At 41.8% G+C, this 12,440-nt stretch overlaps 2 protein-coding genes across 3 annotated transcripts in view; both read right to left on the reverse strand.

Annotated features, from left to right (window-relative positions):
* LOC147334363 (low affinity immunoglobulin gamma Fc region receptor III-like) overlaps positions 1 to 12,440 on the reverse strand; it is a 529,842-nt gene that overhangs the window by 106,922 nt on the left and 410,480 nt on the right. The gene's annotated exons all lie outside the window — the stretch shown is intronic.
* Positions 166 to 12,440, reverse strand: part of LOC147334369 (alpha-2,8-sialyltransferase 8E-like) — a 32,178-nt gene continuing 19,903 nt past the window's right edge. Inside the window, exons 5-8 of one of the 2 annotated variants that reach the window (XM_086271577.1) lie at positions 7,279 to 7,391; positions 7,110 to 7,202; positions 6,705 to 7,031; positions 166 to 365 (exon numbers count right to left, since the gene is read on the reverse strand). In XM_086271577.1, coding sequence (XP_086127703.1) covers positions 215 to 365; positions 6,705 to 7,031; positions 7,110 to 7,202; positions 7,279 to 7,391 — 684 coding nt within the window. In that variant the 3' untranslated portion in view covers positions 166 to 214. Of the gene's footprint in view, positions 366 to 6,553; positions 7,032 to 7,109; positions 7,203 to 7,278; positions 7,392 to 12,440 lie in introns of those variants that run through there. The other variant, XM_086271569.1, reaches the window with a different exon arrangement.

Below are 12,440 nucleotides of genomic sequence, written 5' to 3' on the forward strand. Positions count from 1 at the left end.
ACTTTATCATGACCATGCACTGCAAATGTTGTTAAAAAGAAACTTTAGCAAAAAAAAACTTATTTCTAACACATGAAATGGAACAATAATTAAAAGAAAGACTGTTGAAATAATATGTAGTGTACATCTCTCTAATACAATTGATTTGAGTGCAAATGTCTTGGCCTCTCAGTTGGATACTTGAACATATTCTTTTGTTATTGCAAAATTCAAACTAGACCTGATCTGATTTACAGTCTCCAAGGTGAAGCTTGAGCACGCCCTTATTATGCAGCTCCGCCCAGTGGGAAAACTCATTTGGCATTGCATGGACTTTCCTATCATAGGGTACATTATCATAGTAGTGGTTAGTCAGGGGAAAGAGTCTATCTGGGGATGTTTGAGGGGGATGGTCTGCCTGGACTGCTGATGGCACCAGAAGGTTCAAAACGTTAAGGTTGACTCTGTTAGAAGAAACAGGGCCATAAAGAAGCTCTCTTCCCCACTTTCCTTTGGATAAAATTTATCTGCTACCACACCCAGGCAGTGGGTGTGGTGCTCTTTGTTCATTTGGTCTCCTGAGTGAGCACAGACAAGGCAGCGGTTTTTAACTTGAACCTTGAATTGCTTCATAAATTTAATAAAATGTACTTTTGAGCATATTTGTCTTCTCCCTCAAAAACCCAACAATCCCCTCTCCTCAGTTCAGGGACTGTCTTTCTCCTTTCACTGTGATGTGTCAGCCTTGTCATAAATGTTTTTGTTACTAGGCAGTGACAAAGTTTTCCATGGTAGTCTTTGTGGTCTTGAAAAACCTTGGGCCCACTGTTGTCTGTCAGATGACGATTATGTTGTCCTCACTATGTTGTCTGCACCATGGGTGCTGGAAGATTTGCATCGCTGAGGAGGCCAAAACTTCATTTGCAGTTGCTCTGCTTCCACACCCGCAGTGTTGGTTCAGGTTTCTGAATCTGTGGCTGCGATCAGCTCCACTAGTGGAATTTATCTCTACATCACAGCAAAGTTCAACATTTTTGCAAGAGAATTTTCTCTGCTTGATTTATTTGCCTGTCAGACAATTTTTTCACCCACTTGTACACATCCTCAGTGGGAGTCTGCTAAGCAAGTAAACCAAACTTTTCTTTCTTTCTGGCTGGTCTTAGACTTTTCATTAAGTCCCCTTTTCATGAGTTTACTCAACTAAAACCAGTTTAAGCACATTGACGGTAAAATTTGTTTGTCTCACCGGTTCATTTAGCAAAGGGCTTTGTGCCTTGACTGAAGAGCTCGTTTGAAGACCTTTACGAGTAATCCTGCTTAGTCTGCATCTAAGGATGAATAGCAGGTGTTTCCTGTAGTTTTCCATCGCCCATGCTCATACCCACATACAAGCTTCAGGCAGATCTTCCGGCTTGCCTTGTGTTCACCAGAGGATTCCGAGCCTGATGGTTTTGCCTCATGAGTGCCAGAGAGTGCCTGCTGGTTTTGCTTTGTGTTCGCCAGAGGACTCCGTCCCTCCGTCGTCCGTCTGTGACTGCTTCCACTGGTGGATCCAAAGAACACCTTAAGCCACCTGCGGTTTCCACATCCTCGTCTGCAGCATCATCCTTGCCTGGTCCTGCCTCGTCATCCGGTCCATGTACAGCACCTCAACATCACCGGCCACTTTCCAGGCCACTGGCTGGACATCATCCCTGTCGTGGGCACCCTCCTGAACAGTGTTGCTGCCACTGCCTTCCGCGTGGCTGGCCTCTGGATTTGTTCTGCCCACGTCTCCACTGTCTTCCATGCTGCCAGCCTCCAAGAGGGCTGGGGTCAGACTAAAATAAATTAATTCTCCTCAGATAAATTTTATCCAAAGATTCTTTTTTTTGTTATCAATAGTTCTCTTCACGCTGATTTATGTCCAAGGGTATGGGCAGAAATCTGTGTCATCAGAAACTGAATTTGAATAAGTTAAATTTGAATTTGAATTGCTCGGACTGAATCTGAATTGTAACTTAAATAAATGCTTTTAAAAACTGAATATGAATTAGCCTAATTTGAAATTCAATTTATTGGTTTGAAAATGATCATCACTAAATTGAAATGGAATTTTATAGATTGAAAATGAATCCATTTTCTTTGAAACCGTATTTTATCCTTTAAAAATTTAGCTCTCAAATAATTGCAGATTCACTTCTCACCATTCAGTTTCAGTTCTACAATTCAATTTTTTGGGACTTACATCCGGTTCCGGTTCAAGAGTAATCAAGCGCAGGTTAGTAGAACTACGTTTTACTACTAGTGATGGTAAATTTGATTCTTTTTACTGAATCGAGTTTTAATGAGTCACTCACCAAAGTGAATCAGAGTTTTTTGAGTCATTTGATTCACTGAGTCAGTTGACCAGAGAGTGCAAAAAATTTACATTTTCACTCAAACTTAATTTGTTTCTCTTTTCATGTAAATCCTACTGCTACGATGAATGATTCTAAAAGAAAAAAAAACTATTTTATAGAGCAAAAAAGAAGAAAAACATTTCTAAAATTAAGCAATTTCCTATCAAAATTGCTTAATAAACATTTATTTTGTTTATTTTTATTTTATTAGTATTTTCCTTAAATGTGTCAAATATATATTTTCTCATCTAAATGTCCACTGAGCTGTGAGCCAGGGGGCGGTAATGCGCCTTAACATTGGTTGCCAACCAAGAAGAAGAAGAAGCTGTGAGCCAGGAGGGAGGGGGTGAGTGAGTGATTCGTTCCTGTATGATTCAGCACAGGAAGGGAGGGGGTGAGTAGCTCAAATGTGCTGTTAGCATGTTAGCAGAGCGGTGCTACTGTGAACCAAGGAGCTATTGTCTTGATGTGAGCTTCTACTCAGGGTTTTTTCTTCCAGTTCAGAGCAGAAATTTTTTTGTTAAGATACTGGATGTTGTGTTTTTCTCCACAATTTTAATTAGAAGCTAGATACATTGCTGCTAACAGCAACAGGGATGAGTCAGTGAGTCCGTTGGGCTTGCGAATCATGATTCAATAGTCATTAAAGTGATTCTCGAGTATTGAATGATTCGTTCATGATTCGCGCAACACTAAGCTTGAGGATGAACACTAACACTTTTCCACTCAATAAACGTTAACGTTAAGGTTCCTGATAGTTGGAGACAAATGCAATCGCATGGCAGGATGCTGTAAACGGACCAAACCTCAGTCAGGAGAACAACTGAGATAATCCATCCAAAATACGAGGTTAGTCATTAATATACTGCAACAACATGGGAATAGAGCAGCTGCCAGAGAATTCAACATTAATGAATCAATGGTACAGAAGTGGAGGAAGCAAGAAGAATGAGTTGAATAAAGTTTGATTTATCTGACTGCTTTGTTTTGCTTAATGTGTCTTATAATCCCGTGCACCTTATGGTCCGAAAACGTTTTCATTTTATTTGACGTTTTTATTTGGCACACTGCAGTTTAATGTAGCAAAGCACCTCTTTTTAACTTCAGTGGATATTATACATGGTTATGCTCAGGATATGTCAGCCCATTTCTACTGGAAATGCCTTTTGGTTAAACTTTCAGCAAGGAATTTGCATTTGCAATGTTAAATGTTTATATAGCTTTAATGCACATGAAAAACAGCTGCTTGTTTAAGAAAAAATAAATGGATGGGGTTTTTTTTGCGCTAGTAAAGTTGTGGAGTTGTATTTTGTCGCGCAAAAATTATATCGTCAGTTATATCATTATCGCAAATTTTAAAATATATATTGTGATAAATATTTTTGGCCATATCACCCTGCCCTAGTTAAGACGACTACTAACTGAGCTTGGAATGGAGACCACAGCAACAGTGATCCTGGAGGACAATCAAGGAGCAAATGCAATTGCAAAAAATCCAATTGATCATGCAAGAACAAAGCACTACATTCGTGAATGTGTGCAAAATGGAAAAATCCAGCTGAAGTATTGCTGTACAGAAAACATGAAGGCTGACATCTTAACCAAACCACTGCCTAGACAAAAGTTTGAGTATCTCAGAGAGAAGATTGGACTGTGTTCAGTTTAAAAAGGGTTATCATATGCTTAACATGCCTGCATTATGCTTATGTTAAGATGTCAAGCATATAACTGCAATGCAGAATAATAGTTTTGTCTAAGATGGACACAGTACATTTTTTTTGTGTGCGTTCAAAACAAAAGAGAACATGTTTTATTTTCTAGTAGCACTGTGATATAGGTGCATAATTTTTTTTTGGAAAGAAACAAGCAATGGCAGTAAGGTTAGTGAGCTCCATGGTACAATTAAGTGGGAGTGTCATAATACTAATTTTACAATGTATGTTGAAGAGATATTACTGCCCTCTGTTGGTGTGTCTGTGCGTTACATGCAATAAAAGGATTTCGTTAAAAACATCAATTAATCACAGACATTTTTCTTTTCCTGCAGTGATAACCTGTTGCAAGTTGCAAGAAAAAGGAGAATGGAGTCATGTCTCTCTGGGGGTGCAACAATTGCAGATAAAGGACATGAACAAGTTTTGTATCTGATTCAAAGTAGTTGTGGTGTCTTTTAGACTTGCAATGACGTCCTCTGTGTGTGCTTTGTTCTGCGGAGATAGATCCAGCTGCACTCTACTCAACGGGGGGGGGGGACACTACTTATCCACAAATCGTGAAAGACAAAAGAAACAAATTAAGCCGACAGGTATGGGATCTGAATCAAAACAAGAATCCAGCACATTGATATTGCGGTCTGTATCAAATGAACACCGTTATACTAAATAGACCAAGGGCGTAGATTTGGTTTTGGCATTGGTGGGGACGGATGATTCAACTACCGAACCCTGCCCTGTTTCTTTTTTTCCCCTTTTTGTCTTTGCTTCTTGATAAAAAAGGAGAAATATACTTGCCTACATATGCTATTCTACATGCTTTTACTGGTGTCCCACACAACAACTCAATGTCCACTATGTGAAGGGGCCACACACATGCCTTCTCCTCTCGTTAACTGAGATAAACTGCTGGCATATTATTGTTATTCTGTGCTTGATGTGCCTCACCTTTGGCCCTGGCTCTTCCCCTCTGACTGCACTAGGACATATTGCCGCCTGATAAAATAACACATTGATTCACGCCATATAAAAAGTGAGACATGTCAATTCAGATTCTTTGTCAAATATACACTAATGAATCAATTTACATCAGCAGCCTAACAATAGTCATGATAATAAATACTAGTTAATCTATAGCACCGAATCATCAGTCACCTGTGACCTCGCCTCTTCACCTCTGTCTGAGCTACAACATGGCAGAGCTGCCTCAGTCACCTTGATCTTGTATCACTTGTATCACAAGCAGCTACAAAAAGAAAGTTATAGCTTGCCTTCAGGACCTTGAAAAACCATTGACCGCCTTACATATCACCGCCTTTATCCAGGGGATGCCATACCCTGCATTTACGGACTTCCTAAAATCCACAAGGAAAATGTCCCGCTCAGACCCATAGTCAGTAGCATAAACTCAGCCACTTATAACATTGCAAAACACCTTGCTACCATCCTTGCACCTCTCGTGGTGAACACCCCACACCACATCAAGAACTCCACCGACTTCACCGACAAGGTCCAGAAACTTACCCTGGATCCAGATGAAACCATGGTGTCCTTTGATGTAGTCTCTCTCTTCACTTGCATACCCACCATGGAGGCCAAGGAGACTATCAGAAAACGACTACAAGAAGACAGCTCCTTGGAAGACAGGACCAACTTCACACCCAATCAGATCTGCACACTGTTAGACCTCTGCCTTACCACAACATACTTGAAGAGAATGGCAACCTCAACATTGAAGTTTACCGGAAGCCCACACACACGGACCAGTACCTCCTCTTTGACTCCCATCACCCTCTGGAACACAAACTTGGAGTAATTAGGACCCTACACCACCGGGCAGAACATGTTCCCTCTAAGCCTGAAGGAAAAAAGAAGGAACACACACAGGTAAAGGAAGCACTCAAAACATGTAGTTATCCTAATTGGGCATTCATAAAGTCAGCAAAGAGGCACAGAAAAGAAGATCAGACACCAGCGAGGGAGGATAAGAAGGACAGACGCAACAACATTGTAATCCCCTATGTAGCCGGTGTATCAGAAAAACTCAGGAGAGTTTTACCAAGCATGACATCCCAGTGCATTTCAGACCCAGTAACACGCTCAGACAGAAACTGGTTCACCCGAAAGACAAAACACCAAAACACAAACTTAACAATGTGGTGTATGCTGTACAGTGCAGCGAGGAATGCCCAGACCTCTACATTGGAGAGACCAAACAGCCACTTGACAAGCGCATGGCACAACATAGAAGAGCCACCTCCACAGGACAAGACTCAGCAGTCCATCTGCATCTTAAGGGGTCCCTCTTTGGGGGGATACTCCCACTAGGTTTAAATCTGGGACTCCCCACCATTTGACCTTAGAACTGAAGAAGCTTCTCGGATGAGAGGTGAAACGTCTTCAAGCAACTTAAAGAAGTCCAGACGCTTTTCTTTGCAAGCTCCTTTGACTCTTTTTTTTTATTTTATTCCATCATATAAACTAGACCTGACCTGATTTACAGTCTTCAAGATGAAGCTTGAGAATGCCCTTGTTGTGCAGTTGCACCCAGTAGTAAAACTCATCTGACATTGCATGGATTCTACTATTATAGGGTACATTATCATAGTAGTGGTTAGTCAGGGGAAAGAGCTTATATGGATGATTACTAAATGGCCAGAATCCATAAAGATGAACAGTTTCACATAATTCCAAAGCCAGACTAATCATATAAGCTCCAGTGCTAGCCCGAAGTCCCTTTACCCCCTGAGAATTCCAGAATTGGTCCATACTTTGTAAGTACTGAGGGTTTGTGAAGATTGGTTGGATAGGAGTTTCCATGTCCTCAATGGCATACACAGCCCGCTGACACACTGCACGAGTACCACCAGAGGAGAAGCAAGGAAAGAGGAGCAGGGAGTTGCCATACTGGTGGAGACTGTCTACAAACGCCCGTCGACGTGCCATCAGTGACCCATACCTGCAAAATAATATATTAGTTAAAGAAACAAGACAAAACTAACAGGTCACTTCAATGTTAGAGTCACTCTTGGCTCACTTCTTTGTTAAGATGCTTGGGTTTGCTGTCACAAGGTTAGTCTTCATGCCAACATCACTCTTAAATTCATTTTCCAGAGGAGGAAGGTTGCACCTGAAAAAAACAACAAAATATTACTTACAGAGAGAAGAGTCCTCATCATGATTTTTGTTCTAAACATCTTTCTCACCTAATAACAAAATCAGTTGAATCAATCGTTTTTCCACAGCCGCTGTTTGTCAGAATCCCACCGTTCCCAACAACTGAACAAGTGTCCCATCTCTTTTTTGAGAAAGGATTCTCCTGGAATTGACACCAACAGATTATAAATTAAAAAAGAGCAAAATTTAAACAGTTTGAAATGTACTTTGTGTGAAAGACAAGTGCTCACTGAATTTAATGGAAGATGGCAAACATGTAGGAAGAGGTCAGTGATAAGGTTATCACTTTTAGGGAAATGTATAGACCTGTTTAATCCGATTGCCTTTAAAACATTAGAACTGGATTATCAGTTACTTGGAATTGAAATCTTTCATGATATCATTATATATGTGATATTACATATACGGTGGTTAGTTCTAGTTACTGTGCAAACCCTTTTGTTATTGAAAACAATGAATTCATGAGGTCCCTGTTATCAAAATCTGTTTTGAAAATCAGTCTCTTTTTAAGTCGAAGTGAATCTTTGGCCCAGTATTTGTGAATCTCTCCTAGAATAGAAGGAGACAATAAGTGTAGGGCATACTTGAAAGTTGAAGTTTACTTAGATTAGGATTACATGACAGATGTTTATGTGGATTTTATTTTTACACAAACATTATTTAAGAGTAGGTAAATCGATAATAAACTGGTAATGTAAATATCTGTATAATAAATTGAGCTTGTTAAATATTATTGTGCCACAGTAAATTTCTAAATACGTCAGCTAATTCTTTAAATTCTTTCTGTTAAAGATTTTAGGTCAATTTGAAAGAGAAGCAGATGTGAAATGTAAAGGTTAGGTCAAATGATATTTGGAAACTATAATCCCCATATACCAATGTCACTTCCTAAATGTTGCAAGTGCAAACACAAGCAGTTAGTTTTCAAGAAAAAAATCCACTTTATACAAGTTTGACCTTATTTGAGCTTGAAGAAGGAGTCAAAGGTCCAAACTAATGTGAAACTTAGTGAAACCCCCATATAATTCCTTACATGGGGCGATCAAGGCTCAAGAGTTGGCAGTTCATCTTGTAATCGGAAGGTTGCCCCGGCTCAGACAGTGTCGGTCGTTGTGTCCTTGGGTAAGACACTTCACCTGTTGCCTACTGGTGGTGGTCAGAGGGCGCCAGTGTCCGGCAGCCTCGCCTCTGTCAGTGCGCCCCAGGGCGGCTGTGGCTACAATGTAGCTTGCCAACACGAGTGTGTGAATGGGTGGATGACTGAACGTGTGAAGCGCTTTGGGGTCCTTAGGGACTGAGTAAAGTGCTATACAGGGAGTGCAGAATTATTAGGCAAGTTTATTTTTGAGGAATAATTCTATTATTGAACAACAACCATGATCTCAATGAACCCAAAAAACTCATTAATATCAAAGCTGAATGTTTTTGGAAGTAGTTTTTAGTTTGTTTTTAGTTTTAGCTATTTTAGGGGGATTATTTTCTCCGCAAGCGACCTTTCCTCGACCAATGAGATAAGCGGTAATCTGAATTGTCATACTCGAATTGTCATAAGTGTGCTGTCAGCTCATTGGTCACAAAGCAGGAGAGGGGCTGGGAATTATGTTTTCAAACAAAGCATTAATTCCATTAACATTTATAGACTACTTTTGATTCTCACCGTATTACGGGGCAAAGTACATCCCTCATTAGCTCAATACGGGACGTGTACTTTTGTTTCTAAATACGGGACGATTCCGTTTTTTAAGGGACGGTTGGCAACCCTATTAGTGAGTGAGTGAGTGAGTGAGTGAGTGAGTGATTCGTTCGCTCTATGATTCAGCACAGGAGGGAGGGGGTGAGTAGCTCAAATGTGCTGTTAGCATGTTAGCAGAGCGATGCTACTGTGAACCGAGGAGCTATTTTCTTGATGTGAGCTTCTACTCAGGGTTTTTTCTTCCAGTTCAGAGCAGAAATGCTTTTGTTAAGAAACTGGCTGTTGTTTCCCCCCCCCACAATTTTAATTATAAGCTATATATATACAGGGAGTGCAGAATTATTAGGCAAGTTGTATTTTTGAGGAATAATGTTATTATTGAACAACAACCATGTTCTCAATGAACCCAAAAAAAACTCATTAATATCAAAGCTGAATGTTTTTGGAAGTAGTTTTTAGTTTGTTTTTAGTTTTAGCTATTTTAAAGGGATATCTGTGTGTGCAGGTGACTATTACTGTGCATAATTATTAGGCAACTTAACAAAAAACAGATATATACCCATTTCAATTATTTATTTTTACCAGTGAAACCAATATAACATCTCCACATTCACAAATATACATTTCTGACATTCAAAAACAAAACAAAAACAAATCAGCGGCCAATATAGCCACCTTTCTTTGCAAGGACACTCAAAAGCCTGCCATCCATGGATCCTGTCAGTGTTTTGATCTGTTCACCATCAACATTGCGTGCAGCAGCAACCACAGCCTCCCAGACACTGTTCAGAGAGGTGCACTGTTTTCCCTCCTTGTAAATCTCACATTTGATGATGGACCACAGGTTCTCAATAGGGTTCAGATCAGGTGAACAAGGAGGCCATGTCATTAGTTTTTCTTCTTTTATACCCTTTCTTGCCAGCCACGCTGTGGAGTACTTGGACGCGTGTGATGGAGCATTGTCCTGCATGAAAATCATGTTTTTCTTGAAGGATGCAGACTTCTTCCTGTACCACTGCTTGAAGAAGGTGTCTTCCAGAAACTGGCAGTAGGACTGGGAGTTGAGCTTGACTCCATCCTCAACCCGAAAAGGCCCCACAAGCTCATCTTTGATGATACCAGCCCAAACCAGTACTCCACCTCCACCTTGCTGGCGTCTGAGTCGGACTGGAGCTCTCTGCCCTTTACCAATCCAGCCACGGGCCCATCCATCTGGCCCATCAAGACTCACTCTCATTTCATCAGTCCATACAACCTTAGAAAAATCAGTCTTGAGATATTTCTTGGCCCAGTCTTGACGTTTCAGCTTGTGTGTCTTGTTCAGTGGTGGTCGTCTTTCAGCCTTTCTTACCTTGGCCATGTCTCTGAGTATTGCACACCTTGTGCTTTTGGGCACTCCAGTGATGTTGCAGCTCTGAAATATGGCCAAACTGGTGGCAAGTGGCATCTTGGCAGCTGCACGCTTGACTTTTCTCAGTTCATGGGCAGTTATTTTGCGCCTTGGTTTTTCCACATGCTTCTTGCGACCCTGTTGACTATTTTGAATGAAACGCTTGATTGTTCGATGATCACGCTTCAGAAGCTTTGCAATTTTGAGACTGCTGCATCCCTCTGCAAGATATCTCACTATTTTTGACTTTTCTGTGGCTGTCAAGTCCTTCTTTTGACCCATTTTGCCAAAGGAAAGGAAGTTGCCTAATAATTATACACACCTGATATAGGGTGTTGATGTCATTAGACCACACCCCTTCTCATTACAGAGATGCACATCACCTAATATGCTTAATTGGTAGTAGGCTTTCGAGCCTATACTGCTTGGAATAAGACAACATGCATGAAGAGGATGATGTGGACAAAATACTCATTTGCCTAATAATTCTGCACTCCCTGTATATTGACAATATAAACCACACATATAGGAATCATTGATTCTAAGTTATATGTTTTTTGTTTTTGTTTTTTGGGGGTGGGGGGGTTGTCAGTTTTCAACCAGTAAATCATTAACTTAGACTTGAAGACCTTGGTGGATTTTTTTAATATACTGACAAATTTGTAGGTGGCTGTGGCTCAGGTGGTAGAGCAGGTCAGCTACTGATCGGAAGTTTGGTGGTTCGATCCTAAGCTTCCCCAGTCTGCATGTCAAGTGTCCTTGGGCAAGATAATAACCCCAAATCTCCCTCCAATGCGTTGATCGGAGTGTGACTGTGTGTGAATGTACTGTGTGCTGTGTGCACTTGCGTTTAGAAGTGCTTGCATGAGTGGGTGTGAATGAGGTATGTTGTATACAGTGCTTTGAGTACTCCACTGTTACAGCACGATCAGCCTATCATGCGTGCGGGGCCTATCGTGTGGTGCCCCGCGCTTCACTCGGACTTTCTGACCACGTCATGATCCACCTAATCCCCGCGTACAGACAGAGGCTGAAGCTCTCAAAACTTGTCGTGAGGACCAAAAAACTGTGGAGCAACGAGGCTGTGGAGGAGCTTCGCACATGTTCGGAGTCTACAGACTGGGACACAATGAAGGCTGCTTCTAACACCTTGGACGAGTTTACGGACACTGTCACCTCCTATATCCACTTCTGTGAGGACAGCATTGTGCCATCACGCACCAGGGTGAGTTATAACAATGACAAACCCTGGTTTACTCCTAAACTCAAAAAGCTGTGGCTGGAAAAGAGAAAGGCGTTCAGAAGCGGAGACAGGGACTGCTACAGAGAGGCCAAGTACAGGTTCACTAAAGAAGTGGACGTTGCTAAACATCAGCACTCTGCGAAGATGCAGCAGCAGATCTCAGAGAATGACTCGGCCTCTGTGTGGAAAGGTTTTAGGAATATCACCAACTACAAGCCTAAAAACCCCCACTCCACTGATGACTTGCTCTTAGCCAACACCCTCAACGACTTCTACTGCCGTTTTGATGAGCCATCAGGCAGCCTTCACACCTCCAACGGCCCCAACAATAGAGACACTTTGGACACTCATTCCCCCACCTCTCCCCCCTCCACAGAGCCATCACCACCTTCAAACACTTCACCTACAACACCCCCCTCCTCACCCCACACAAAAGAGGTTTTCACACCACCTCCTCCCACCACAACTCTTCATATTCATGAAGAAGGTGTGAGGAAGCAGTTTAAGAGTCTGAATGCTCGAAAAGCTCCCGGCCCAGATGGTGTGTCTCCTGCCACCCTCAGACACTGTGCAAACGAGCTGGCCCCAGTGTTTTCTGGCATTTTCAACTCCTCACTGCAGGCATGTCATGTGCCTGCCTGCTTCAGGTCCTCTACCATAATCCCTGTCCCCAAGAAACCTAGGATCACTGGACTAAATGACTACAGACCCGTGGCTCTGACATCTGTGGTCTTGAAGTCTTTTGAGCGCCTGGTTCTCTCCTATCTCAGGACCCTCACGGCCCCCCTCCTGGACCCCCTGCAGTTTGCATACAGAGCCAACAGGTCTGTAGATGACGCCATCAACATGGCCCTACACTTCATCC

This window comes from Aulonocara sp. 'chitande type north' Nkhata Bay, linkage group LG3 (genome assembly GCF_057382095.1).
Source record: "Aulonocara sp. 'chitande type north' Nkhata Bay isolate Kocher_YH1m ecotype deep benthic linkage group LG3, A_spYH_male_GT1.1, whole genome shotgun sequence".
Taxonomy (NCBI): Eukaryota; Metazoa; Chordata; class Actinopteri; order Cichliformes; family Cichlidae; genus Aulonocara; species Aulonocara sp. 'chitande type north' Nkhata Bay.